The sequence below is a fragment of the Orcinus orca genome, chromosome 20 (assembly GCF_937001465.1).
Source record: "Orcinus orca chromosome 20, mOrcOrc1.1, whole genome shotgun sequence".
Classification (NCBI taxonomy): Eukaryota; Metazoa; Chordata; class Mammalia; order Artiodactyla; family Delphinidae; genus Orcinus; species Orcinus orca.
In genome coordinates this window covers 55702451-55728436 of record NC_064578.1, presented here as the reverse complement: position 1 = coordinate 55728436, position 25986 = coordinate 55702451, and the positions used below count along the sequence as shown (strand labels likewise).

At 58.9% G+C, this 25986-nt stretch overlaps 2 protein-coding genes across 5 annotated transcripts; one reads left to right on the top strand and one right to left on the bottom strand.

Moving 5' to 3' along the window:
* Nucleotides 1–2710: 2710 nt before the first annotated feature.
* LOC105748742 (uncharacterized) lies at nt 2711–6439 on the bottom strand. Its single transcript, XM_049703534.1, has 3 exons — nt 5402–6439; nt 3554–3609; nt 2711–3467 (listed from the first exon to the last, which is right to left on the bottom strand). The coding sequence occupies exons 1-3, from the start codon at nt 5435–5437 to the stop codon at nt 2876–2878; spliced, it is 684 nt and encodes a 227-aa protein (XP_049559491.1). The 5' UTR covers nt 5438–6439; the 3' UTR covers nt 2711–2875.
* Nucleotides 6440–11449: 5010 nt separating this feature from the next.
* On the top strand, nt 11450–25890 carry PPP6R1 (protein phosphatase 6 regulatory subunit 1). Of its 4 annotated transcripts, XM_033411831.2 has the most exons (23): nt 11450–11682; nt 13218–13404; nt 13485–13622; nt 13714–13779; nt 15145–15257; nt 15344–15457; nt 15785–15947; nt 16042–16194; nt 16310–16444; nt 16992–17056; nt 17148–17263; nt 17346–17431; nt 17591–17680; nt 17756–17853; nt 20324–20381; nt 20470–20642; nt 22990–23123; nt 23207–23387; nt 23500–23570; nt 23728–23809; nt 24277–24387; nt 24470–24541; nt 24654–25633. In XM_033411831.2, the coding sequence occupies exons 1-23, from the start codon at nt 11456–11458 to the stop codon at nt 24655–24657; spliced, it is 2637 nt and encodes an 878-aa protein (XP_033267722.1). In that variant the 5' UTR covers nt 11450–11455; the 3' UTR covers nt 24658–25633. The 4 variants fall into 4 exon arrangements, with proteins under 4 accessions (XP_033267722.1, XP_033267721.1, XP_033267724.1 ...); XM_033411830.2 differs by lacking the exons at nt 24470–24541; nt 24654–25633 and adding an exon at nt 25749–25890; XM_033411833.2 differs by lacking the exon at nt 24470–24541.
* Nucleotides 25891–25986: the final 96 nt, after the last annotated feature.

The window sequence follows — 25986 nt, the reverse complement described above, 5'->3', positions numbered from 1 at the left end:
AGTACGAGAGACATGAGGAACAGAACCAGCCTCACCAACCTTCACACCTGCAGCTCTAAGCTGTGAGCATGATAGGTTGTGGTTGCCTGTCACTCAGCAGTAGCTAAGAACATCACATGCAACAAATACACTGGAAATAGCAAGGAGCAGAAGAGACACAGCTGTAAAATGAAATTATTGACATGTGGTAATCAGCAGATGCAGGTAGAAATGACAAAGATTAAAGCAATTACAGAGAAGCTAACAGATGTTAAGCACAAATGCATAACTGACATCCTTGAAATAGAGAACAAACAACTAAAATAGGATTCAGTGAAAATGTCCCTGAAATGGAAAAGGTAGATCTGCGAGTTAAAAAAATTTTTAAATGCCGATTCCTTACACGCATTTACAGCGCTGATTCTTACAGAAGGCCTGTAACATGGCAAGAGAGGGGTATGAAAATTGAGGAAACTGAGGATCAGAGCAAGATGGGACCTTAAAGAACATGGACACAAAGTCTAGGAGAACCCTTCCAGTCGATATTGTTAGAGGATACTTGGTGCAGCGGCTGGCAACAGTAAAGACACGGCCTGGGCAAAGGCCTAGAAGTGGGACTGAAGTCAGCCCAAGGCACAGGGGAGGAAGGCGTCGAGAAAGATCGCAGCGGGACAAAAAGCTCCTGGCCGGGGTTGGAGAGAAAAGCCGAGATGGATTGCTCAGGAGCCGACCCTGGAGGCGAAGCAGGAATGTGATTGGAGGAGACAGAAGAGCAAGTGGATATCCAAGGGGAGCGAGGGGATAGAGAAATTCAGGAGCAGGATTGTGGACTTTGGAACGGAGTCGCAGAGAAACGATGCCCTAGTGTGCAGTGGGGCCTGCGCACTGGGTTGCCTGGGTTTACTTAGGAAGAGACCGTTGGCACATATCGGCGCAAGCACTTCTGCGGCGGAGGCTGTTCTAGCTGGGCGTGCTCCGCAGCGGCTGGCCCAGCGCGCATGCGCACTGTAGGGCTCGGGCGCGTGGCCTCCGCACACCTGCGCACGGAGTCGGCGGCGGGGGGGCGGGGCCTCCTGCGTGCCTCCGTTCTCAGGGGATTGTGGGATAGTGGCGGACGGAGCCGGGCGTCTGAGGCCCTGAAGCCGACTGCAAAGCCCGGGAGCCTCGCCGGTGTGGGGAAGGGGGCGGTGGAGGAAGTGGGCCTCGGCTTCCGTCAGCCGTTGCTCAGCACTGCGGCCTGTTCGGACTGCGGAGTAGGACGCCTTCTGTGACCGGCCCTTGCTTTTCCGCAGGGCGCGCCGGGCCGGGGAAACCGGGGCGACTTCCCAGCTGAGGGCCTACGTGGGCCTCGCGACCCCGCCAACCTCCCTCAGACACCTCGCCTGCGGGCCCCGGACCCCCCGCCCCACCCGGCCGGCACTGACCCCCGAAACTCTGGAACTCGGCGCGCGAGGGCCCCCCTAGGCCCGAGACGCTTGCGCGAGCCCCGGCGCCAGGGCGAGACCCCGCCGCCGCCCGTCGCCCCTACATACCGGCTCCCTGAGGAGGGGCCGGAGCCGCCGGCGGCGGGGCGGGGGGGGCGCCCCGATGAGCCCCGAGTGCGAGGAGCCGCCGCCCCCCCGTCCAGGTGAGCGGGCCGTACCGGGAGTCTCCCCGCAGTCCAAGCACCCGAGTCACCCTCCCCTCCCCCGAGTGCCCCGCCCAGGTATCCCTCGAGTCTCTTCACCCCTTCTCCTTCGGACCCTGTCCCTCGTCCGTGGGGTCTCCCCACCCCCGGTCTGTCCCTCTCAGCGCCCCAGGTCGCCTAGTCTCTCCCCCTCAGCCCCCCTAGTCTCCTGTCTCTCTCCCCCTCAGCCCCCCTAGTCTCCTGTCTCTCTCCCCCTCAGCCCCCCTAGTCTCCTGTCTCTCTCCCCCTCAGCCCTTATAGTCTCCTAGTCTCTCTCCCCCAGCCCCCCAAGTCTCCTGTCTCTCTCCCCCTCAGCCCCCCTAGTCTCCTGTCTCTCTCCCCTTCAGCCCCCCTAGTCTCCTGTCTCTCTCCCCCTCAGCCCCTATAGTCTCCTAGTCTCTCTCCCCCAGCCCCCCAAGTCTCCTAGTCTCTCCCCCTCAACCCCCCAAGTCTCCTGTCTCTCTCCCCCTCAGCCCCCCTAGTCTAGTCTCGCCCCCTCAGCCCCCATAGTCTCCTGTCTCCCCCAGCTCCCCAAGTCTGCTACTCTCTCCCCCAGCCCCCCAAGTCTCCTAGTCTCTCCCTCTCAGCCCCCCTAGTCTCCTAGTCTCTCTCCCCCAGCTCCCCAAGTCTCCTAGTCTCTCCCCCTCAGCCCCCATAGTCTCCTGTCTCCCCCAGCTCCCCAAGTCTCCTACTCTCTCCCCCAGCCCCCCAAGTCTCCTAGTCTCTCCCTCTCAGCCCCCCAAGTCTCCTAGTCTCTCTCCCCCAGCTCCCCAAGTCTCCTGTCTCTCCCCCTCAGCCCCCCAAGTCTCCTAGTCTCTCCCCTTCCGCCCCCCTAGTCTCCTGTCTCCCTCTCAGCCCCCCAAGTCTCCTGTCTCTCTCCCCCTCAGCCCCCCACGTCTCCTAGTCTCTCCTCCTCCAGACCACCCTTCCTTCCCCTCTCAGGCCCATTCCCCTGCCTCAGTGTCTCTTTGTTCCACCTTCCCCTCCCTCACCTCGTGTCCTGCCTCCCCCCTCCTCACCTCCTGTGATTCCACGGGTGCCCCCTGTAGTTTTTAGTGTCTTCCCCCTCTGACCCCCCTAAGCCCCTGGGCTTCCAGCCCACTCCCTTCCCCTCTGGCCCACTCCCCCGCGGACCCTTCCCCAGGACACCCCTTGCCCTCCCTCTCTCTGCCTCACCCGCGCCTTCCATGCCTGCTTCGTAGACTCTGGGCTCTGCCTCTCACCCTGGGCTCAGGACACTAGAGTAGTCAGGCTTTCACCCTGGCCGTGGCTCCGCGCCCTGCTGTGTCGGGCTGTGAGGAGGGCAGGGAGCCAGGCTTCTGTGGAGCAGCCACCACTCCGTCCCCTTTCTGTGAGGTGAGGCCGGCTGAGGGCACAGAGGGAGGGAGGGAGCAGCCCAGGCCCTGCCCGGGGGAAACAAAGGCAGAGCCGGACAGTCACCGTTGCTGGTGTAGTGACAGAGGTAACTCGGGGTGTTGTGGAGGCCACAGAGCAGAGGGACTGGTGAGACTGGCTCAGCGGGTGGCTTTTTCTATCTAGGAAGGGTGAGTAGGAGTTGACAGATGGAAAGTGGGAAGAAGGGCCTTCTGGGTGGAAGGAACAGCACGTGCAGATGTGTGAAGGTGGGAACCCAGGAGTAGTCTGCGCACCTGCGGTGCAGGTGTGCTGGGCGCGCGGGCGGAATACCTTGGTCAGGCTGCTTGTCCAGGCCCTTGAACGTGACCCGGTTAGGGTCTTTCTTGCTGGATGTTTTACATACCTGTACGTCAGTGCCGAGGACACAGTTGTTACCGGTAACACCAGCCTGAAAGGCAGGATGTTTCTGGAAAGGAAGATGTGTTGTCAGGTGTGGGACGGACTTCAGAATTGTAAAGAAGAAACTTCAGTGGGGTGTAGAGTGGCACTGACGTCAGTGCTGTCCTCATAGGGTGGTTCTGGGGATTCAGCGTGCTGTTTGTAGAAGCCTGTAGCAGAAAGCAAGGCACAGGAAGTGCACCAGGATGGGGAGCTTTTAGGGTTATTATTTAGTTTGGGATTATCCATTGCAGTGGTTCTCAACTCGGGGGCGGGGAGCGATGGTATCCCCCAGGGGACGTTTACTAATGGTGGGAGACATTTTTAGTTGTTACAGCTCAGGGGATGCTACTGGCATCTAGTGGGTGGAGGCCAGGGATGCTGCTCGACCCCCTCCAGTGCAGAAGACAGCCCCCCACAACACGGTGTTTTCCAGCCCAGCTGTCAGTAGTGCTGCAGTGGAGAAACTGCTTTCTTGCTTGGGTGTTGTATCCTTGTGGCTTATTTGCTTTCTTGCTACTGTGAGCGGCTGTATGTTCTGAGTTGTGTACTTTCATTTACTTTTGTGTTTTTAGTAGTTAGTTTTGTTGGGATACCTACTGTTCTTTCCAGTAAAGGAGAATCTGCTGGTCTCCCCCCAACCCACCCACCCACCCAGTGTTTTTTCAGGATCCATGGCCAGGTGACCATAGCAGGTCACCTTTTCCCTCTGGACTCCAGTTTTCATCAGTTCAAGAAGTATCTCAGAAACAACAAGGCCCTATTGTATAACACAAGGAACTATATTCAGTATCCTGGGATAAACCATAATGGGAAAGAATATGAAGTAGAATGTGTATGTATGTATAACTGAGTCACTTTGCCGTATGGCAGAAATTAATACAACATTGTAAATCAACTAGGCTTCAATAAAATAAATTAAAGAAGAGAAGTATCTCTAGCTGTGGGCTTGGCCTTATGCTAGGTCCCGGGAAACTGGCATCTTGCTGCGGGAGGCAGGCGACCGAATAGGCAAGTTCTGTCGCAGAGCGCTTGGATGCCATCGTAGTGTGACCACGGGAGCTGTGCAAGTGTGGAGAAGGCCTCTAACGCAGTCAGGGGAGGCTTCCTGGGGGAAGTGGTGTCTGTGCTGAAGCCTGAAGGACCCACGAGGAGCTAGCTAGTCAGGCCCAGAGAGCTGGAGGGAAGGCAGAGGGAGCAGCCGAGCAGTCAGGTGTGGCGGGAGTGTTGAGCGCCATGCGGGTTGCAGCAAGAGATGAGGTGAGAGAGGCCTGGACGCCCTGGTGGAAACCAGAAGCCTTCCCCGCATTGCCGGGCTCCGAAAGGGAGCTTGGGCAGGCTCAGTACCTGGGGGGTGGGGACACACCTTCCTTTGCAGGCTGCACCATGGTTTCCCCCCAACACTGGTTTTGTGGATCTTCCCATGGGAAGGGCCATCTTACAGTGGCCGCGAGGTGTCTCTCAGGGAGGAGACTGAGGCTTAGTGGAGTGAGGTCTGGTCTAAGGCCCCAGAGATTGGAATTTGGAGAGGCAGATTGGAACTCAGGCCTTTCTGACTTTGGATCACCCTATAACACTCACTCCTGCCCTCTGATTTCCAAGAGCTATTTCAAGATCTATTCGTTGCTCTTTTCCCCTTTGAACCCATCCAGGAGATGGCACTGAATGGGAGCTTTCGGGCCCCTCCTCAGTCCTTGGCCGGGTATCCCATTCTCTTCTGTTTCCTAATTGTTCCATCCTCTGGGATTGGACCAGAGCTGCCACCTCCCCTGGGCAGGTGTGGTCTAGGGCCAGAGTGGTGGGAGGTGTTGCCCCTAACTGCTGCCTCCCCACTCCCCCAGCCCTCCATGGGAAGGATGAGCCACAGGAAAGTTCCAGCCCATCGTCCCGTGTGGCCTTGGCCAGGTCCCTCTCCTCTGGCTTCTGCGGCCCCTACTTCCAAATGGATGTCCCGCCACTTACCTTGCTGGGTCTGTGTTGGGTCCTGCTGTTGTCCATTGTCCCCTTCCTGGAATTGGAAGTCCCCCACCCCCATTACATTTCAGATTTGGCTGAGAGCTGACGGACGGGGGGCAGTTAGAGGGTGGTGGTCTTGCTGTCCTCTGACCTGCTGGGCCCTGCAAGGGGGCTGGGGGCTGGCCAACCAGCAGCAGGTTCTCCCCTCCTGCGGCTTGCCTGGCCGCTGTCTCTTTAGGGGCCTGTTGGCCTGTGGTGGCTGAGGGCAGCAGCGGCAGCAGGCCTGAGCTGGCTTCTCCCAATGTTGGAGTCTCTGGGCATCTCAGGTGGCCGCCCCAAGGCCCTCCCAGAGGCCTCTTCACACTTGACCTCCACTTCCGGGTGCTTCAGGGCCAGGGCAGGCGAGAAAGGGGTGGCAGATAAAGGATCAGCCCACGGGCTCCCTTGCAGGCGGGGCTGTGTTTGGACGGACAGTGGCAGCAGCGGCAGTGGGGACGCTCTGTGGGAGCTGCAGTCGGGCCCTGTCTGAGCCCAGGCAGGGCCAGGGGCTGGCAGGCTCCTGAGAGGGGCAGCTGGTGTCGGAGGCCTGAGAACAACGCAGCAAAGCAGGAAACCTGGGGCGATGGTGCAGAGCTGGCAGAGAGAGAGGTAGTTTTCGTTTTTAATGGCTTCCTTTCTCATTTACAGTTTCCCCTTCTTCCGTTTGCAGCCAGAGTCATGGTTTTCAAACGGTCGCTAAAAACCAGTAGGTAGTCACTTCCGTTTTCTTGACGTTCACTAAAAGTTGCAACGAGTGGGGGTGGCGGGGTGTATGGTGCCCACCACAGCACTTGAGTGACCTCGGTCACTCAGGCAAATGGGGCATTTCCTCAGGTCTTCTGTTTTTAGCGCCGTCACCCTGGGTAGTGGCTGTTCCTTCCCTCCTGCTCAGAAGTGTCCAGGCTCTCGCCTGGCCTCAGGGACAGATAGGAAAGGCCAACACCTGCTGAGCACCTGCTGTATCAGGACCACTGGCCTGACCCTGCTGTTCTCATAAAATGGCCCTTCCTGATGGCTGTGCCCCCACTTCACAGATGAGGAAACAAGGCATTTGGATGCCAAGTGCCTGCCCATATTCACCCCCTTAGAGAGTAAGAATGAAACCCACCTCTCCTGTCCAGTTCCCAGGGCTTCCAGGAAGTTCCATTAAGTGGAAGGTGGGATTGACTGTCAGGACTTGAGGCTAGAGTGAATTGAGAGTTTGTGGCGGGGGAAAGTGTTTTTCTCTTTTTTCTGTTTTCTTATTTCCACTTCTCCTGCATCTGCATCTTTGTTCTGCGTAGAGCTTGAGACCTGATGTTTGTAGGATACTGACTACCACTCGACTGCATCTGATCTTTGCAGCCTTCTCTGATTTTCAGAGGAGGGACCTGAGGTTCTGAGAGTTAAGGGGCCACCTGGTTTCTGAGGCCGCTGGAGTCCGCACCCCCCAGCCCTCCGCCGCACCCGCTCTCCATTCTCCGTTCTCTGGCAAGCCAGCTTTGGGAGGGAGGTCCTACCTGCTGTCCGAAGCAGGTGGGAGGGGTGGGGTGGGAGGAGCGTAGCCTGTGCAGCGTCTCCAGATGCTTTGGAAGTGTGTGGGCGTGCCTCAGCCTTGAGAATTTCCTCCTGTGCTCTGGAGAGGGCGCTGAGTCCTGGTTCTGCTGTGGCTGGACCCCTGCGGGTCCCCATCTCCTCAGCTATCAAATTGGAATAATAACAGTGCTGTACCTAGTCGTCTTGATTAGAGATGCAGTGCCATGCAGGTGCACAGGTTCTCTGAAGGGGTTGCAGGGCCCTGTCCCCCAGCTCTGGGGGGCCTGCTTAGCTCAGGGACAGCCTTGGCAGTGAGGGGGGGACCTGGGTGTGCTCCGAGGTGGAGCCTTCACGCCTCAGCTTCGGCTCTGCCCTGGCGGCTTGTCAGTTCGGGGTGTCTTGGATGCAGAGCAAGGCCAAGGCCTGGCCCTGTCACAGCAGCCTCAGGCAGCTTTGGTTTTGTTTGTTTTTGATAACTGGTTTTTTGGTTGAGATGTAATTCATACACCATATGTGACTTATTCATTTAAAGTGCACAATTAAACAGTTTCTGGTCTATTCAGAGTTATGTAATCATCAGTCACCACAATGGATTTTTTTTTCAAATTTTAATGACTATTATAGACTTTTTTATTCCTTTCCATTTTGACAGTATATCCTAATCCAGACATTTTGTGGCTTAACCAGTTATTTCTTTTTTTTTTTTTTTGGCTGCGTTGGGTCTTCATTGCTGCGTGCGGGCTTTCTCTAGTTGTGGCGAGCGGGGGCTGCTCTTCGTTGCAGTGTGCAGGCTTCTCACTGCGGTGGCTTCTCTTGTTGTGGAGCATGGGCTCAGTAGTTGCGGCACACAGGCCCTAGAGCGCGCGGGCTTCAGTAGTTGTGGCGCACGGGCTTAGTTGCTCTGCGGCATGTGGGATCTTCCTGGACCAGGGCTGAAACCCATGTCCCCTGCATTGGCAGGTGGATTCTTAGCCACTGTGCCACCAGCGAAGTCCTACAATGGATTTTTTAAATTGAGGTATCGTTGACAAATAAAGTTGTATACAATTGGTTTTAGAACTTTTTTTTTAGAACATCCTTTCCCCAAAAGGAAACCCCATACCCGCTAGCAGTTCTTCTCCCCCACCCCCATGTCCACCATCTCCTGAAAACCACTAATCCGCTTTCTGTCTCTATGGATTTGCCTTTTCTGGATGTTTCATGTAAATGGAAATATACGACGTAGTCTTTGGTGATTGGCTTTGTTCTTGCCACCTGGGTGGCCTTTTGACCTCTCTGGTCTCCTTATCGCCGCACAAGGCTGTGATGTAGAAAGAGGTGGTGTTCTCGCCATGGCGAGCTCCTTGTCCCTTGGGCCCAGCAGTGGCTGCCCCTTGAAGTGATTCTGGTCCCAGGTCCACCTAGCTCAGGAAACCCATTCAGGCCCGGCTGTGTCTTGAAGTGAAGAGGACGGTGGAAGGGTCCCTCAGAGGTCTGGGAACTGGGCAGAAGCGGGGAATTGCCCTCGTGCAAAGGCAGGTCTCTGAGCACTTGCAGAGCGGGGGGTGCTGCCTTGATTTCCTTTTGGAGCAGTGGTCCTCACTCCGACACAGGGACCCACGTTTGGCACCGGGTTCAGCCCACTCTCCTTCCTCCCATCCCCAGCGTGCCTGCCCTGGTGGTCACCCCTACCCCACCCCACCCGACCTGTGACTGGTTTATAGGGAGCCTCTGAGTGTGGCGGCTGGGGAGACAGGGTGGGAGCGGGTCCCTTTACTGATTCCCTGACAGGTGTGTCAGCTTCCTGCCTCAGGAGCAGGGTCCGTGGGAAAACTTGGGGTGCCTTTCAGTTAGTGTTTCTGAGCACATATTGCATGCCAGGTACCGTGCTAGGTGCTGTCCAGGGTGCTCACAGCAGCCCAGCAAGGAGGGTTCTCTCTGCGTTGTCCACCATCCTGTCAGAGCACATTCAGCGTAAGGGCTGTACAGGCTGTGAGGGATCTGGCCCAGCCTTCCTCCCTGAACTCAGAGATGTCCACTGAGTAAGTGCTAGACTCAAGGCTGAGCGTTTCGCTAAGCCCCGCAGGGACCAGGGAAGAGCTGGCCTTCAGCTCCTTGAGGGTGTCAGCTGGTGAGAGCCAGGTCAGGGAAGGCCGTAGCCAGGGCAGAGCCAGTGCTGGCAGCCACCTCGGGCCTGAGCTCACTCACTTATTTTGTGAGTGTTCATTGGCAGTGGCTGGGCACCAGTTAATGGGATGAGGCCCTGCACCCTGAGAAATTACCTCCTGGGGTTTGGGTGCCATCTCCACAGTTCACCAGCCCCCAGACCTCGGTGTACTTCAGTTTCCTCACCTGTAAAATGGGGCCATCGGTTCCTTCCTTGGGGGCGATTGTGAGGGTGGATTGAGATAATGGCTGTGTGGGCCTGGGAACGGTGTCAGGGGTGCAGCTAACGTGGTTTGTCCACTTCATGTGTCTGGCGTGTTGTCTGCAGTATGCCCCCATTCCCGCAGAACCAGAGGCCTAGGGCTGGAGGCAGTGACGTCACACAAGAGGCTTCTCAGGGGGCTGCAGGCTCTGAAGGAGATGCGCCCTGAAAGGGCAGTCGCGGGGCGACATGTGAGCAGCCAGGCCAGAGCTTGCTCGGGGAAGGGTGGTACCAGGGGACGTGGCCTGGGCTCGGCACACACATGGAGGTGGGTCGGCCAAGGGGGTGGCAGGTGTGAAAAGCCTGGTGCACATCCTCAGACAGGACTGGGACTGTGAGTGCTGAAGAGCAGGAGGTCCTGGGTGGGGAGCGCCAGGAGATGGTCAGGGGCCCTCGGGGTCTTCGTGCGGAGACAGGGGAGCCACCTCAGGGTCTCCTGGGGGGAGCAAGCATGAGGTACTCACGTTTGTGTTTCAGAAAAGCGTCCTGAGTGGGGTGGGGTGCAGGGCTAAGGGGGCGGTCCCGGCATGCTGTCGGACAGGACCCATGAGGCCTGTGGGACTGGGGGCCCTCAAGTGCCCCCTTTGTCCACCCACTGTCTGGGGTCGGTGTCTGCTGCTGTCTCCCGAGGTCATGGCTCGTCCACTCCACCTTCAGCCGTAGGTGGCCAGGGCTTAGGAACTGACATGAGTCCCGGCAGGGATTGCAGATTTAGAGCCACTTGTTCCCAGTCACTGAGAAGTCACCCTGAGGGCTGGGAGGAGATAAGTGAGGCTCCTGAGGAGGCTGGAAGGGAGAGCTGGATGCTGGTGGCGTCTTGAAGGAACCGAGGGGCAGAAGGCCAGTCGCCTGCCCGCGGCCACACGTGCCACCCAGCTCTGCCCCGCTTTCAGCCCCAGCTGCTTCCCGAGTCGAGCGTCTTTCTCCCCTGGGCTGGTGCCCCGTCTGGCAGGCATGCTCTCCGTGGTTGGGATGGTGTGGGCCAGAAACGGCGAGGGAGGGCTTTGTAGGAGAGGGACTGGCGTGTGCATCTGGGAGGTTCCGGGAGGGGCATCCTGGTCTCTGGGTCTGTCTTCAGTGGTCTCTGCTTCAGGTGGTCTCCACGAGGTGGCTGACGTGTGTGAGCTCTGGTCAGCGCCTGCACGGTGCTTGGGGGGCCCAGCTTACCCGGGTATGGTTGCCCGTACGGTGGGCTGACCACAGCCCCTCCCGAGGGCCATAGGCACAGCACCCGGTGCATAGGGAACCTGAGTGGGCAGCAAGTGACCTGGGAACTGGCGGCCAGCTCAGGGCGGGTGTCTACCCGGTGGTCGACGCTGGGAGCCTATAGAAATCTTCAGAGGAGCAGCCAAATCCCTGCTGGTCGAGGGCTTGGACCCGCCTGGCACCTGGTCAGTGCTGCACCCGAGATGGCCCTAAGGCCAATGCCGGGTGGGGTGGACCACAGCCAGGCGTACAGGGTCTCCAGTGCTGGCCAGTGAGCTGCCATCCTCCAGTGCTGGGCGCTGGCTTTCCGTCCTTCCTGCTAAGGTGGTTCCCTGTCCTGGTTCCTTTTGGCCCTGGGCAGCGGCTGTTCTGGGAGCTGCCACCCCCTCCCCTCAAACTTTTCCTCTTCCTGTCGTGGCACTGGGTACGGGGGCTTGGGGTGTGTGTGTGTGTAGTGTCCAGGCAGTGGCCACAGCCTGGAGACGTAGCAGACCTTCCTCCCTCTGCCCCTACCCCACACCCTGCACACAGCACAGAGATTGCTGGGCTGGATGGCAACCGTGCTGGCTGTCATGGGGCATTTTAATTTGTTCGGCAATGCAGATTGAAGCGAGTCTGATGCCAGAGGTTCCAGGATGAGCACAGTTCCAGCCTAGATGTGGGGACAGTGGACACAGGCCCTGCGGGGGACAGGATCATGGTGGCTCCGTGCACAGCGTCGGGGCTGTTTTCCACGGGGCCTGTGTGTGGTCGCACCCGGGGGTCTTCCCCAAGCCTGGGGGCTCGGCAGTGGACAGGACAGTCGCCCATAGGGTGGTCCTCGTAGGCTGGGAGGTGGAGGGAAGCGGGCGGGGTCGGACCCCACATGTGACAGCCCCTGCCCGCAGGGCGCCATGTTTTGGAAGTTTGACCTGCACACAAGCTCGCACCTCGACACGCTGCTGGAGCGGGAGGACCTGAGCCTGCCCGAGCTGCTGGACGAGGAGGACGTGCTGCAGGAATGCAAGGTCGTCAACCGAAAGCTGCTGGACTTTCTGCTGCAGCCGCCACACCTGCAGGCCATGGTGGCCTGGGTCACCCAGGAGCCGCCGGCCAGTGGCGAGGAGCGGCTGCGCTACAAGTGAGCCCCGCCCTGTCGGTCCCCCACAGTGGGACACCCCGACTTGCTGTGGACATTGTTGACTCCCGTTTTTGTTACGGGACTTCCCAGACGGAGGGATGGGCAGAACGAACCCGAGGACCCTTCCCCAGCTGTTAGGGGTGCTGTGTTTGGGCAGTGTGTTTCATTGGCCCACACCCCACCCCCACTTTATTTCCATGGTTTATTCAGTTGGATTTTTGTTCCCTTTTTGGAGGATGGGCAGCGTGAGGCCTGCCCCCTCACCCCCCACGTCCCCAGTGCCCAGTGTGACGCCAGGTGCTAAGGGTGTGCCTGTGCCCCCTCCCCCATGCTCTTCTGCCCTTCCCTCCCACCATAGGGCCCTCGGGTGTGCCAGAGAGGGTGGGCGAAGAGGACAGGGCCCTGTTGAGGGTCAGTAGGAATCGTCTCCATGACGGGAGGCTTCTGTCTGCCCTGGTCTCTGCTGCCCTTCTTTTTTATTTATTTATTTATTTTTGGCTGTGTTGGGTCTTCATAGCTGTGTGCGGGCTTTCTCTAGTTGCGGCGAGCGGGTGCAGGTGCTACTCTTCGTTGCAGTGGCTTCTCTTGTTGCCGCTGTAACTAAGCATGGGCTTAGTTACTCCGCGGCATGTGGGATCTTCCCAGACCAGGGCTCGAACCCGTGTCCCCTGCATTGGCAGGTGGATTCTTAACCACTGCACCACCAGAGAAGTCCCTTTGCTGCCCTTCTTGAGCCCTGCTCAGTCTGTCCTGGACAATCCTCTTGGTTCCCTGGTGTCGCCCTCTCCCTGGCCCCTCACACTATAGACACACAGGTGGTCCTTACGAGCTCTGCATTTTCTGTCCCCGGAGATCTTGAGCCACATGGGGAGTGGGTGACTGCTTCTCCTCACTTTGCCCTTTGTGAAGTGGGGGTCTGTGAGGTGCTGCCAGCTGCTTTGGGGTCTGGTGCACAGTGGGGACCTCTGGGGGGCCAGCAGAGTGTCCCGTGTCCCCCAGTGTTCATTTGTCACTTACCTGCCCCCACGTGTGTCTTCTCCCTTCTTTGCTTTGTTCGCCCGGCCTCTGTACCCCCTTGAGTGTGTCCAGTGGCCCCGTGGACTGGGCTTTTGCTCATAGTAGCAGGGAGCCTTCATTCTGACACCTGTGCCGAGCTGCCCCTGGGGTCCCTGCCGTGCCTCAAGGAACCCGCTTCCCAGAGGCCTTATAGTTTATGGGGCAGAGCTGGAGAAGGTTGTGGTCCCCCAGGGCCCTGGGTGGCAAACTGGGTGGGGCAGTCCTCTCCCTGTCTGTACAAGGAGGTGAGGGGATGAGGTTGGATTTTAGAAGGGTCATCGGGGCTGGGCCTGGGTCAGACTGGAGGGTTGGGGGTAGAGGGACTAGAGGGACAGGTGTTGATAGGGGGTCAGGTCCAGGCTCAGGAGGCTGGATGCTGCCTTGGGGGGTGGGGAGCATGAATGGGCTGCGACTGGGAGGCGGGGTGGTTTGGCCTCCGCCCCCACCGTGCCCTCCCCGGCCCTTTCTGGGTGTGTCAGGTACCCCAGCGTGGCCTGTGAGATCCTGACGTCGGACGTGCCCCAGATCAACGACGCACTGGGTGCGGACGAGTCCCTCCTGCACCGGCTTTACGGCTTCCTGCAGAGCAGCGGCAAACTCAACCCGCTGCTGGCCAGCTTCTTCAGCAAGGTCATGGGCGTCCTCATCAACCGCAAGACCGACCAGGTGCCTGGGGCCCCGAGGAGGGTGGGCGGGTGGGCGTGGGGCCGGGTCCTGCGCTGACGTGCCAGTCCCTGTGTCCCCAGCTCGTGTCCTTCCTGCGGAAGAAGGACGATTTTGTGGACCTGCTGCTGCAGCACATCGGCACCTCGGCCATCATGGACCTCCTGCTGCGCCTCCTCACCTGCGTGGAGCGGCCGCAGCTGAGGCAGGACGTGGTCAATGTGAGTGCTGAGGGGCTGCAGCGGGGCAGCTGGGCAGGGGCGGGCGGCAGGAGCGGGGTCAGTGAGCGGAGCTCCACCTTCTCGCCCCCAGTGGCTCAATGAGGAGAAGATTGTCCAGCGGCTCATCGAGCAGATCCACCCATCGAAGGACGACAATGTGAGTGCAGCCCGCCCACCTGATGTTTCCAGCCTCCGCCCCACACCAACTTGTCCCTCCACTCCCTTCTTAAACGAGTTGATGAGAAAAGGAAGCATTTGGAACTGTGTGTATTTGAGCGGGGGGCTCCTGCTGAGAACAGAAAACGGGTGTACACACATGGAACGTTTCTCAGGAACTTGGCCCATCATCCCTTGAGGGGTCAGGGCTCTGAAGGGGGTCCTTTGGCCCTGGCCCCTCGCTGCTGCCCTTCTCAGGGGCCCCTCTCCTCCTCCCCTCTGTTGCCTGCTCTGTGGCCTGGTGGCTCTTCCCGTCTCTTGTGCCTGGATCAGCTCTGCCTGTCCTTCAAAGAAGCCACCCAGGAGCCCTGAGTCTGTCCGCCCGGCCCACTGGCTTGTAGGCAGAGGTCCACAGGCGCAGGTAGTCAGCACCAGGCACTCAGCCAGTGCCTGGCCTGGGAGAGTGTTGACTGTCCAGGCCTTTGTGGCAGAGGGACTAGGGGTATCTGCCATGAGCCAGGTGGCAGGGCATCTGTGAGGGGCTCTGAAGTGTGGCCCTGGCCTGGTTGGTCTGCATGGGCCGGGGGTCTGTGTGGGTGGGCCCTGGAAGCACCTGTTGGGTTAGACTCAGAGCTCTGCTTATGGTTTTCTTTGTTTATTTTGCAGCAACTTTATTACATAAACTTTATTACATAAACTTTATTACATAAAGTTTAACTCACCCATTTAAAATATAGGATTCAGTGGCTTTTAGTATATTCACTGGGTTGTGCAGCCCTTGCCATGTTGACTTTAGAGTATTTTTCATCACTCCACGGAGGAAATCCTGTACCCATTAGCTGCCGCTCCCCATTTCCCTCGTGGTTGCTGGGCCCCCACCAACCCAGTTTGCTTTCTGTCTCTGGGTTTGCCTGTTCTGGACGTTTCGGATTGCATGATGCAGGGTCTTCTGTGACTGGCCTCTTTGCCTTAGTGCCAAGTTGTCTGTGTTCATCCACGTTGTAGTGTGTGTCAGCGCTTCATCCTTTTCTAAGGCCAAAGAACGTTTCAGTTTGTGGATAGACCACAGTTGCTTATCTGTTCACCAGGTAGTGGATGCCCAAGTTGTTCTCCTCTGTAGCTACTGTGCATAGTGTGGTGTCTGTGTGGGGTGTCTCCTTTTCCAGGAAGTCGGCTTTGGTTTCCCTTTCTCTCTGTCGTCTCTGCCTTCCCAGTGTTTGGTGCTTTTGTTCTCTCCCTCGGCATTTGTGTCCCGGGGTCTGTGTGACCCTCTGTCCTCAGGGGCGGGTGCCCAGTCTTCAGCTTGTGGGGCTTCCTGACACCAGGGCGGGGCCGGAGTGTCATCTCTGTCTCCCCCCTCCCCCAGCAACATTCCAACGCATCCCAGTCCCTGTGCGACATCATCCGCCTGTGCCGGGAGCAGATGATCCAAGTGCAGGACAGCCCGGAGCCTGACCAGCTGTTGGCCACCCTGGAGAAGTGGGTTTGCAGGTGGTGCCCAGTCCAGAGGGAAGGGGGAGCCATCTGGGGGCCCTCCTCCCTGACGCTTGCCACCCCCGCCCCAGGCAGGAGACGATCGAGCAGCTTCTGAGCAACATGTTGGAGGGGGAGCAGAGCCAGTCCGTCATCGTGAGTGGAATCCAGGTGCTACTGACGCTGCTGGAGCCCAGGAGGCCCAGGTGAGAGGCTGGCCTCCCTCCCCAGGTGACCCCTCGGAGCCCCACCCTTCAGTTCCGGGGTGGGGGTCACTAGGGTTCCGGAGGGGAGTCCTCTTGTTCCCTTCTGGCAGACGAGGAAACAGGGTGAGTAGACCGCCTGTAGCTTCGAGCTGGTCTTTAGGATCCGGGCTGCTGGGGCGGGTCACTGCCCCCAGGATCCCGGGCTCCCAAGGGCAGCAGCTTCTCACTCCCTCCCAGGTGTGGCCCACACGTGCAGACGTGTGCACACACAGGCATGTGCACAGGCTGTCTGGGTGGTTCACTCTGCCCTCTGCCGTCCCTCTGCAGGTCTGAGTCTGTGACTGTGAACAACTTCTTCAGCAGCGTGGATGGGCAGCTGGAGCTTCTGGCCCAGGCAACCCTGGACAACGCCGTGTCCAGCGTGGGGACCCTGCATGCCCTGCGCCCACGGCTCAGCCGCTTCCACCAACTCCTGCTAGAGCCGCCTGAGGTGGGTAGGGTGCGTGGGGGAGGGGGTGGCAACAAGGGCGCCCCGCCGTCAGGGCAGTGCTGGGGCAGGAACTGAGCTTCTCCTGTGCCTGCAGCTGGAGCCGCTGCGCACGACATGGGGCACCCTGGCCCCACCGCTGGGCAACACACGGTTGCACGTGGTCAAGCTGCTGGCCAGCGCCCTGAGTGCCAGCGATGCGGCCCTGACCCAGGAGCTCCTGGCACTGGACGTGCCCAACACCCTTCTGGTACAGGGGACAAAGGGCAGGAGGCGGAGGGGGCACTGTGTGGAGGGATGGTTGGGTGGGGAGGATGGGGACTGGGTGGGGGCCGCTCGAGCCAGCCTGTGCCCCTCACCCCCAGGACCTCTTCTTCCACTATGTGTTCAACAATTTCTTGCACGCCCAAGTGGAGGTGTGTGTGAGCACGATGCTGAGCTCTGGGCCTCCTTCCAACAGCAGCTCTGACACACCCGCCCAGAACCCTGTCGTGAAACACGTGAGTGGGGCTCCCAGGTCCCCCTTTGATCTCTGGGGGTGGGCTCTGCCCCACACCTTCCCCTCGCCTGTTGGGTGCTGCCAGGCCATTCATGTGCCAGGGACTGGGAGCTCAGCCTCTTCCTTAGGTCGAGAGTCTTGGAAAGTAGAGGGTGACGTGTGGGGGTGGGGATGAGTGGAGTGGCGACCTTGGGGGACAGTGGGTGTCGTGGGGGACTAGGAAGGGTCCTCCCAGGGTGATGGCCACCACGCTAGTGGAGATGCCTTTCTGGTTGTAGCCCGGGGCCTAGGGAGGAGCTGACCAGTGGGGCACTGGGGGTGTGGACAAGCAGGAGTTGGAGGCAGGTGGAGTGGCTCTGGGGTTTGCTGGGTGGGCTGAGCGGGCGTCACACAGGCAGGGGGCATTTCTGGGTGAGCAGAGGAGGAGCGTGCGTGTGCACACTTGCTGCACGCTCCTTGTAGGCAGACCAGGGGCTTGGAAGTGGGCTGGGGTAGCAGGGCCCAGCCGTGGTCCCACCCCACGCCAGCCCCTCGCTGCTCCCCCGCAGCTGCTGCAGCAGTGCCGCCTGGTGGAGCGCATCCTGACCTCCTGGGAGGAGAACGACCGTGTGCAGTGAGCGAGCGAGCGTCAGGGCCTTCCCTGGGGAGGGCAGGGCTGGGCGGGCGGGGCGGGTCTGTGTCCAGCCGCGGCCCCTCTCGCCCAGGTCCGCAGGGGGCCCTCGGAAAGGCTACATGGGCCACTTGACAAGGGTGGCCAACGCCCTGGCGCAGAACTCGGAGAAGGGGCCCAACGCCGAGCAGCTGGGGCAGCTGCTGAAGGGTGAGGGCTGGGGCTGGCCCGGGGGCGGGAGGAGGCTGGACGCCCGGGGCCTTGTGTCCTCACACCCCCCTTCCCCCAGCAGAGCTGCCAGAGGACCAGCGGGAGCGGTGGGAGGTGTTCGTGTCAGGACCCCTGGCGGAGACCAACAAGAAGAACACCGTGGACCTGGTGAGGCCCCTGCACCCAGGCGCGCCCACGTCGGCCCTCGCCGGTGCTCCTCCTTCTGGTCCAGCCTGGACGCCCCTCCCCACAGCCCCAGCTCGTGCGCGTCCTCTCTGGGGGCTCCGCAGGCCCTGACCCCTGCCCTACCCCACCCCCGCTGCCCAGGTGAACACCCACCACCTGCACTCCTCCAGCGACGACGAGGACGACAGGCTCAAGGAGTTCAACTTCCCAGAGGAGGCAGTGCTGCAGCAGGTGGGGGCGGTGGGGGGGCGGGGCGGGGAGGCTGTTCTGGACGCCGGGCACTGACTGCCCCCTGCACCCTGGCAGGCCTTCATGGACTTCCAGATGCAGCGCATGACCTCAGCCTTCATCGACCACTTTGGCTTCAATGACGAGGAGTTCGGGGAGCAGGAGGAGAGCGTAAAGTGAGTGTGGCCCATGCAAGGCTGGGGCAGGCGGGGCCCGCCGGCCGCGTGACACGAGGGACGTGAGGTGGCGAGTCAGCACGCGCTGCCGCAGCGTGCTCCTCCTGCCGTCCTCCCCGCATCCTCCTAGTGTCCCCACTGCCCGCCTAGCCCCACTAGGCTAGGGCTCAGCCTGGAGAGCAGCTGGCCTCGGGCCCTCTTCCCGCCTCTTGAGGACCAGGCAGGAGGCGTGGGCGTCCTGGGACACGGGGGCTGGCTGTGCAGAGCTGGGCTGCGGAGCTTGTGGGACAGACACTCGCAGACTCAGAGCTGGCCTACCTCCCCCCGTGGAGGCCTCAGAGCCTCGTGAGAGATGGTTTTCAATGACCAGGTCTGATTATTTGTGTTTGTACGGTAACACTGACAGCAGTCGCTTCTGGCCTTGCGCTCGTGAACTACGTTCTTTATTGTCCAAGTTTTTTGCTGACAGAGAAAAAATTAAAAGTTTTAGTGTTTTGTCAATTTCACGAGCAGCCTTACGACAGCAATGGGTAGATAGTGAAAGGAAGGTCAGGCAGCGAGAATCTGAAGGGGAGACTGTGTCGGGGTGGGAGCGGAGCCACCGCCTGTGGACTCACACTGGACCCTGGGGGCCATGCAGGCTCCTGGGGGACGTGCTCAGTGACCGGCGCAGCCAGTGCTGTCAGAGTAGAAGATGAGTCCATGACACCCAAGAAAAAGTGGAACAGTCACCGAAGGGCGTGCCGTGGGGGTGTTCCTGAGCTGGGTAGTGACAGAAAGGCCCGGCTGGCCCCTTAAGGGCTGCATGTGGGGGCCAGGGCCCTGGCCTGGTCTGTTTCATCACAGGCAGCATGCCGGGCCCTCTCAGGTGTTGCCTAGTTATGTGCCATGACGACCCTCTGCTCAGGGCTCAGGATCCCATCTGCAGCCGGGACGCAGTGCTGTCACTCACCCCAGGGCACTCACCAGTTACTGTGGGAGGGTCAGCTGTGGTCTCTCGGGCCCACAGCGAGACAGAGACCCTGTAGGACTCAGAAGTGAGGTTCGTGTCTGCTGCTGCTCTGTCCCGCACAGCGCCCAGTGCTGGGAGGCCCCCTGGAGAGGAAGGACACCGGCCAAGGAAGACACCACCCCTCCTGGCGGGGGTGGTGACACTTGGTGAATGGCCTCAGCTTAGCCGGCTGCCCTTTTGGGATGAAATTGTGTTGCTTCTTCCGTCAAAATAAATCCCAGTGAGGTTAAAAGCTTTAAACGTGAGAGAAAAGTAAAGCCGTGAAGCATTCTGGAACAGAAAATGGATGAGTATCTTTCATCTCAGGGCTGAATTAGCTGTTCACAGGGCTCTGGTTGCTGGGCCTACCAGCTGTGCGTGCGGGCTGCTCCCTCTCTGTGAAGGAGATGAGAATACCTGCCCTGGTGGTGATTGTGAGTCCATTTATCACGTGCTTGGACGATGGCTGTGCCAAGTCAGCACTCAGAGATTGTTAATGTACTTCCTGAATCAGAGAGACAGATAACAACCTGGGGAGGATCCCTACCACATGGCGTGGAGCCCGGACCTCGGCATAGATACAAAGTGCTCTTTCCACAGAACAGGAGAAGGATGGACTGGTGCCCCAGGAAAAAAAGGGGGTGCAGGATGCAAACAAAACAAGTAGGAGGCTGTTGAAAAATTGCACAGTCTGCGGGTAGGAGTATAAATTGACAAATCTCTTTCCACAATTTGTGTCAGTATTTAAAATGCATGGATTTAATTCCTTAACCCAGGAATTGCACTTCTGTGAGGCCTTCTGAAAGAGAAAGAATTGAGCAGAGATGGGTGTGGGTGGATGTGGACACTGCAAGGCTGGAAGTTGGAGATGACGAGCACTGCACTCCCCGTGATCCCTAGGATCACTCGCCCCCATCCGGGTCCTGCCTCGGGCTGGCAGTGGGGCCCACACAGAAGCGTTTTTGTTTCAGCTCCAAGGCTGATTCTTTTGGCCCAGACTGACCCTCTTTGGGCTGGGGCGATGCTTTGTGTGGGGCGGCCCGTGTGAGGCTGCATCCAGTAAAGTCACTGTGAACAGTGAGCTGTGTCCTGTGGGAAGTGTGTACATAGAAAATGAATAATCTCACCCAGCATATGATCTCAGACCCTAAAAACAACCTCTCCAGCTAGGTTCTGTGTCCTTTATTTTACGGTAGAGGAAACAAGGTTCAGGAGTCTTAGGTGGGGCCTGACCCCGTCTCCTTGTGGGACCTCACTCGGCTGGGGGTGTGCAGCTTGGGTGACTCACTTAACTCCGCTCTGCAGACATCTGCGCTGATGGAGGGTGCTGCCAGAGTTGATATGGGGTTATAGATCAGCTTTAGCGAGGAGGTGCGTTCGCTGGTACAGGGCCCGAGGAGAGCGAGGGTCGTCCAGCAAGGGGATGAGAGGGGGAAGTGGCCCGAGCCTCCCCTCAGTGCCCCTGTGCTTCTCCCGCAGTGCGCCTTTCGACAAGACGGCCAACATCACCTTCTCCCTCAATGCCGACGACGACAACGTGAGTGCTGCCCCCGACCCCTGCTGGTGGGGGTGGGCTGCAGGCAGTCAGCTCACCTCACCACCACCGCCCCCCCCCGCCCCCGCAGCCTAACGCCAACCTGCTTGAGATATGCTACAAGGACCGGATCCAGCAGTTCGATGATGAGGAGGAGGACGAGGAAGAGGGCCAGGGTTCAGGGGGGTCTGATGGAGAGGATGGTGCCTGGCAGGGCGGCCAGCTGGCCAGGGGGGCCCGCCTGGGCCAGCCCCTGGGTGTGCGGTGAGTACCCTCCTACAGGCTCCCCAGCACAGCAGGGCCACAGGGCCCATGTAAAATGGTTTTCATCAGCTGGAGTGAGTGAGAAAAATAAGGAGAAGGTAGTGTGTCTGTTATTTGGGGCGCTTTCAATTGTGAGTGATAAAAACCCAATTCAGATAAGTTCAGTTACAAAAGGAGTAGGATAACCGCTTGTGCAAGGCTGGAACGGTAGGTGGGTCCTTCAGGTACAGCTTGGTCCAGGTGCGAATGGAACCATTATCTGCCCCCACCCCCACTCTCCTCTCCCCTGCGGTAGCTGTCGGGCAGGTGTTCTTCCCAAAAGGGCAGTAAGTGTCCTGTCAGCTCCTTTCCCAAATTCCAGTGAAAGGAGACACGATGATTGTCCCTCACAGTCCCAGCATGCGGGTCAGTAAGCTGTGACCTGCTCTTTGTACAAGAAGTACATTATTTTTTCTCTTACTGGTTGGCCCCAGAATCACTGACTAAATGCATTTGGGTGGCATAGACTTGCCAATGTGAATACCAACTCAGGGCCTGCACCTTGACCCCTGTGGCTTCTGATTTGAGGGTTAGAGTGTTTTAACTTTTTAAATTGACGGGTGACTAGCATACAGACAAGTAGACGGATCTTAAGTGTCCGGACACGTGGACATCCCTTTGCCAGCACCCAGAGGAGGGAGCAGAACCATCCTTGTACCCCCGTGCCTTCTGCTGGCCGCCCTCCGAGGGTGACGCTCTCCTGACTTCTTGCCCTATAGATTTTGCCTCTTCCTACATGTGAGGCCTATCCCTCGGGTGGGTGTGGTTGTGTGTCACTTGCCATCCGCTGGTGTGTCATTGTGTGACTGCCAAGTTGATTTGCACTTACGGGTGTCATTGCCAAATCCAAGGTTGTGATGCATCCCTGTGTTTTCAATGTCAGCTTTTAACGTTTAGGTTTTTGATCCAGCTTGAGCTAGTTTTTTAGATGTGGTGTGAGGTGGGAGGGTCCAGCCTCATTCTTCTGTGTGTGGGAATGTCAGTGTCCCAGCATCACGTGTTGAAGAGACTCCCCTCTCACTGGATGGTCTTGACACCTTTGTCAAAAATCTTTCTACTGTACTTGCAAGTGTTTATTTCTGGCCTCTGTCTTCTGGTTCATTACTGTTTCATCGTAGTGAGTTCTGAAATTGGAAATGTGAGCATCCAGTTTGTTCTTCTGTTTTAAGTTGTGTTGATCATTCCAGGTTCCTTGAGATTCCAGGTGAATTTTAGGATCAGTTTGTCAGTTTCAACAAAGAAGCCAGCTGGGACTCTGAGAGGAATTGCCCTGAATCTATAGGGCAGTTCAGGGAGTGTTGCTATTTTAACAATATTTTGTCTCCCAGTCCATGAACATGGGATGTCTTTACATTTATTTAGGTGTTCATTACTTTTCACAGTGTTTTGTAGTTTTCAGAGTATAAGTTTTATGCTGCTTTTGTTAATTTTATTTCTAAGCGTTTTATTCTTTTTGATACAATCCTGAGTGGGATTGTTTTCTCAAAGTCATTTTGAAGTTGTCATAAGTGTGTAAAAATAAAAGTCTCTCGCACATTGATCTTGTATCCTGCATTCTTGCAGAACTTGCTTTTTCTAACAGTTTTAGAGGACTCCTTAGGTTTCTATATACAAAATCACCCTTTCTGCAGTTAGAGATAGTTTTGCTCCTTCCTTTCCAAGTGGGAAGAGCAGGCCCCCACATCACTTCCCTGATCTGGGGGGACATCGGGTCTCCCTGTTGAGTGTGACATGGGTTGTGGGTTCTGGAGATGCCCTCTGAGGTTTCCAGGTTCAGGAAGCTCCCTCTACCCTGTCTGTCTACCCAAGCGTCTGGCTCGTTTTCACTGTGCGGACAAGCCCCTTCTGGTCACGGCAGTCAGTGACCGTGGAGCAGCATCCACGTTTGCTTAGCGGTTCCCCATTGGACACGGTGTCTGCGTGTTAGTCAACACTCAGCCGTTACGTTTGGAGCAGCTGCGCTGCTGGACTTTGCCCTCCTCCGAGGCTATAATGGATGGAGGAAGAGTGCGGAGTCAGCCTTCCCTTCGAGAGCTGTGCAGGGGGTGGGAGGTGTCCCCGTTCCTGCTGAGGGCTGGGCGGGACTTTTCCGCCCCTGTGCTGCTGGCCGCGCTCTTTCCAGAGGGCACTCAAGTTCCCACCTGCCTTCCCACCACCATGGGACATGGGCTCTTTCTCTGGGCCTCTTCCCCGCTGCCCCCTCCTCTCCATCCCTTTGATTCCTTCCCATCGTTTGCCTGGGGCTGGCCTTGGTGGGGTCAGAAGGGTGCCCAGCACAGTGGCTGACTGACAGGTGTCCCTGGGGCAGGAGCGGAGGCAGCACAGACAGTGAGGACGACGAGGACGACGAGGACGATGAGGACGACGAGGATGGTGACCGGCGGGTGGCCCGTGGCAGGGCTGGGCCCACCTGTCATCCCAGCCCCGGCCCCCAGCCTCCGGGTGGGTGCATGCGCGGGGCGGGCGTGGTCAGGTGCATCTGGCTGTCTGCCTCTGCTCACCCCTGTGCTGCTCTCCCTCTCCAGGCCCCAGCTGGACAGCAACCTTTGACCCAGTGCCTGTGGATGCCCCGACCAGCCCCCAAGCCTGCAGGGAGAAGGAACTGCACTCTGGGCCCCCTGCCCCACAGGAGCCCCGCAGTGGGCCCCTGGACCTCCCTACCCCGAGCCCAGCTGGCCCTGCAGCCCCCAGCACCCTGCAGCTCAGGTGAGGCCTAGTGGTGGGTGCCCAGGGCCTGGTTGCCTTAAGCTCCAGCGCCGACCCCAGCTGCAGGGCGGCGGGGGGGGCTGCACCTTAGGCTCCTTCTCTTGCCTCCTAGGTCTCAGGATCCCATCCCTTCCTCAGCACCTCAGGAAGCCACAGACGGCAGCAAAGTAGCGGAGCCCTCGGGTGAGCCGCTCTCTACCCACTCCCCATCCTGCCCACCTCACCCTCAGCCCTCCCATACACAGCTGTCCCCTGGCCTTGTCCACACCTGGTCCTGAGGAGCGAGGCTGGTGTTAAGCTCGCCGAGTCTCACATCTCTGGGCCACTCTACTCCGCACAGCCCCCTGCCAGGCCTTGGTCAGTGTTGGGGACCTCCAGACCACCCTCAGAGGGACGCACTCCGCCCCCAGCTCCTTGGACAGGTAACTGGCTAGGGAGCAGCCACTAGGGGGCCAAGAAGGGGAGAATCTGGGGCGGCGGGTAGAGCCTGGTCCCTGGGCTGTCCCTGCCCTGGAGCTAATCCACGTGGCCCTTGCAGGACCCTCCTCCCCGCAGGTGTGTGCCACTGCCTCAGAGCTTCGGGAAGCTGAAGGTCTAGGGCTGTGCCTGTGCCCACACATGGCCACAAGAGAGGATCCTGGATCCCAGGGTCCCGCACTCAGCCCTGGGGTGGGAAGGCCCAGTAGGATCAGAAGGGGGCTGGAGTGTGCAGAGCTCGTGTCCCGCTAACCTTGAGCTGCTCCTGCCGGTGGGCGGCTCCCAGGGGTCTTCGGATGTGAGGGACGCCCCTGAGCCGTGCACTCCTTCCCTGCTTACACAAGCAGGGGGCTGAGGGATGAGAGTGCCCAGGAGGGTGTCAGTGACAGTAACCCCACGGGTCCCCCCACAGTGCAACCAGAGACCCTGCTACCTCTGTCCCAGCCCCCAGGGCCCACCAGCACCCCCAGACCACGGAGGGGGTGAAGAGCCCAGAGTCCTTGGGGCTCCCCCGAAGCCAGAGGTAAGCATGGTGCAGCCTCACAGGGCAGCTGGTGTTACGTAGGGGGCACTGACCTCCCCATGTCGTCCCTCTCCCCCAACAGTGCCCTGGCCCTCGAGCCACTTCCGATGCCCAATGGCTCTGCCCCAGGAGGGCCGGCGTCCCCGGGCTCCCAGTGAGTGGTGGGGCTGGGGGCAGAGGGTGGGCTGGGGCAGGGCAGGCAGGAACTTCACGGGGTGGCCACAGGGTGGCAGGCTCCTCACGTGGGTCTTCCTCTCGGTTCCCAGGTAACTGCCTGGTCCCAGTGGTGGCAGCCAAATCCTCCGTACTCCACGTGGACCCTGTCCGGGTGGGGGCAGGGCAGGTTCCGCAGTGGCCCTGTTGCCCCATCACCCCATCCCTACCCTACCCACCCCAGGTCCTCTCTGGACTCCCAGGAGGCTGGTGCCAGGGAGACAGGCCCCTCACCCCACCCCCATTTGCACTGAGAGAAGAAATTATGGAGTTTTGTCTCCTAGAATAGAGTCAAATAGAGAGAGAGAGAGAGAGAGAGAGAGACCTATATTATATATTATGTGTGTGTATATATATATATATATATATATGTGTGTGTGTGTGTGTATATATATATATATATATACATATATATATATATATATATATATCTATCTCGAGGGGGGAGAGAGTGGGTAGGCGGGGAGCCAGAAGGAAGCAGGACTGGGTGGCAGTGGCTTGGACCTTCACCCTGTCCCACTGGGGCCGCTGTGGTGAGGGTCCTGAGGCTGCCACCCACCCTCCCCTCCCACCATGCCCACCCACCCTCCGGTGCAGACGCCCACACCCACACTTGGCCTTTCAGCTCAGGTCCACCTTGGGGGAGGGCCCGAGTGGGGGTCGTGCCTTTGCCCAAATCCCCTTGCCTCGGACCCTGCACTTTGACCCAGGCTGGGAGCTAAAAGACCCTCCACCTGGCCCAGCCAGCTCTGTGGGAGGGAGCTGGGGGTCCTGGTCCCAGGGGGCCTCCCCAGTGACATTCCCTTGGGGCCCTCACGCACTCACTGAGACCCCCCCATCTCCCATGGACTCTGGGGTGGGGGTCTGGCTGGGGTCCCCGTCCTACTCCCAAGGGTCTGGGGTCCAGCCCAGCTGCCAAGTGACCTTGTCCCAGCTCCCTCTCCCCAGGCTGGCGTGAGTGTGCGTGTGTTTGTGCCGAGCTTCTGTTTCATATTGCAAATATAAACAAATAAAGGAAGACAGTTTAAGACTCTTGCTGCTCAGACCTTGAGTTCTGGGACATGGGGTCGGGGAGCCTGAGCTGTTCCCGCATCGTGGCCTCTGGGGTGGGACCCTTGGAGCATGGAATTAGGGTCCTCAACCTCCAGGCTCTGCTGTGGGGTAACTTCTGCTGAGACTGCTAAGCGTTTCCTGGAGGAGCTGAACACTACCCGGCCTCACGTGGGTCTTGGTCCCAGCGAGCCGTCCCCTGTCCACACGCGCAGGCTCTGGGAGGTGTGGTGAGTGGGCTTCTAACCAGCCCCCTTCCCAGCACCCCCTCACCTGCCCAGCGTGTTGCAGAAGCCATGTCCCCTGAACCCTTTCCCCTTGGTGGAGCAGTGGTAG

Bases quoted from the DNA above. Each gene is read 5' to 3' on its own strand.
- LOC105748742 (XM_049703534.1), bottom strand. From the start codon at position 5,437: ATGGACAACAGCAGGACCCAACACAGACCCAGCAAG. The intron at 3,610-5,401 runs GTAAGTGGCGGG...TTTCTGCTACAG, and splicing joins CCCAACACAGACCCAGCAAG to GCTTCTACAAACAGCACGCT. The intron at 3,468-3,553 runs GTCAGTGCCACT...CTTCCTTTCCAG, and splicing joins CCTATGAGGACAGCACTGAC to AAACATCCTGCCTTTCAGGC.
- PPP6R1 (XM_033411830.2), top strand. From the start codon at position 11,456: ATGTTTTGGAAGTTTGACCTGCACACAAGCTCGCACCTCGACACGCTG. The intron at 17,681-17,755 runs GTGGGGGCGGTG...GCACCCTGGCAG, and splicing joins AGGAGGCAGTGCTGCAGCAG to GCCTTCATGGACTTCCAGAT. The intron at 23,124-23,206 runs GTGGGTGCATGC...CTCCCTCTCCAG, and splicing joins CCCCGGCCCCCAGCCTCCGG to GCCCCAGCTGGACAGCAACC.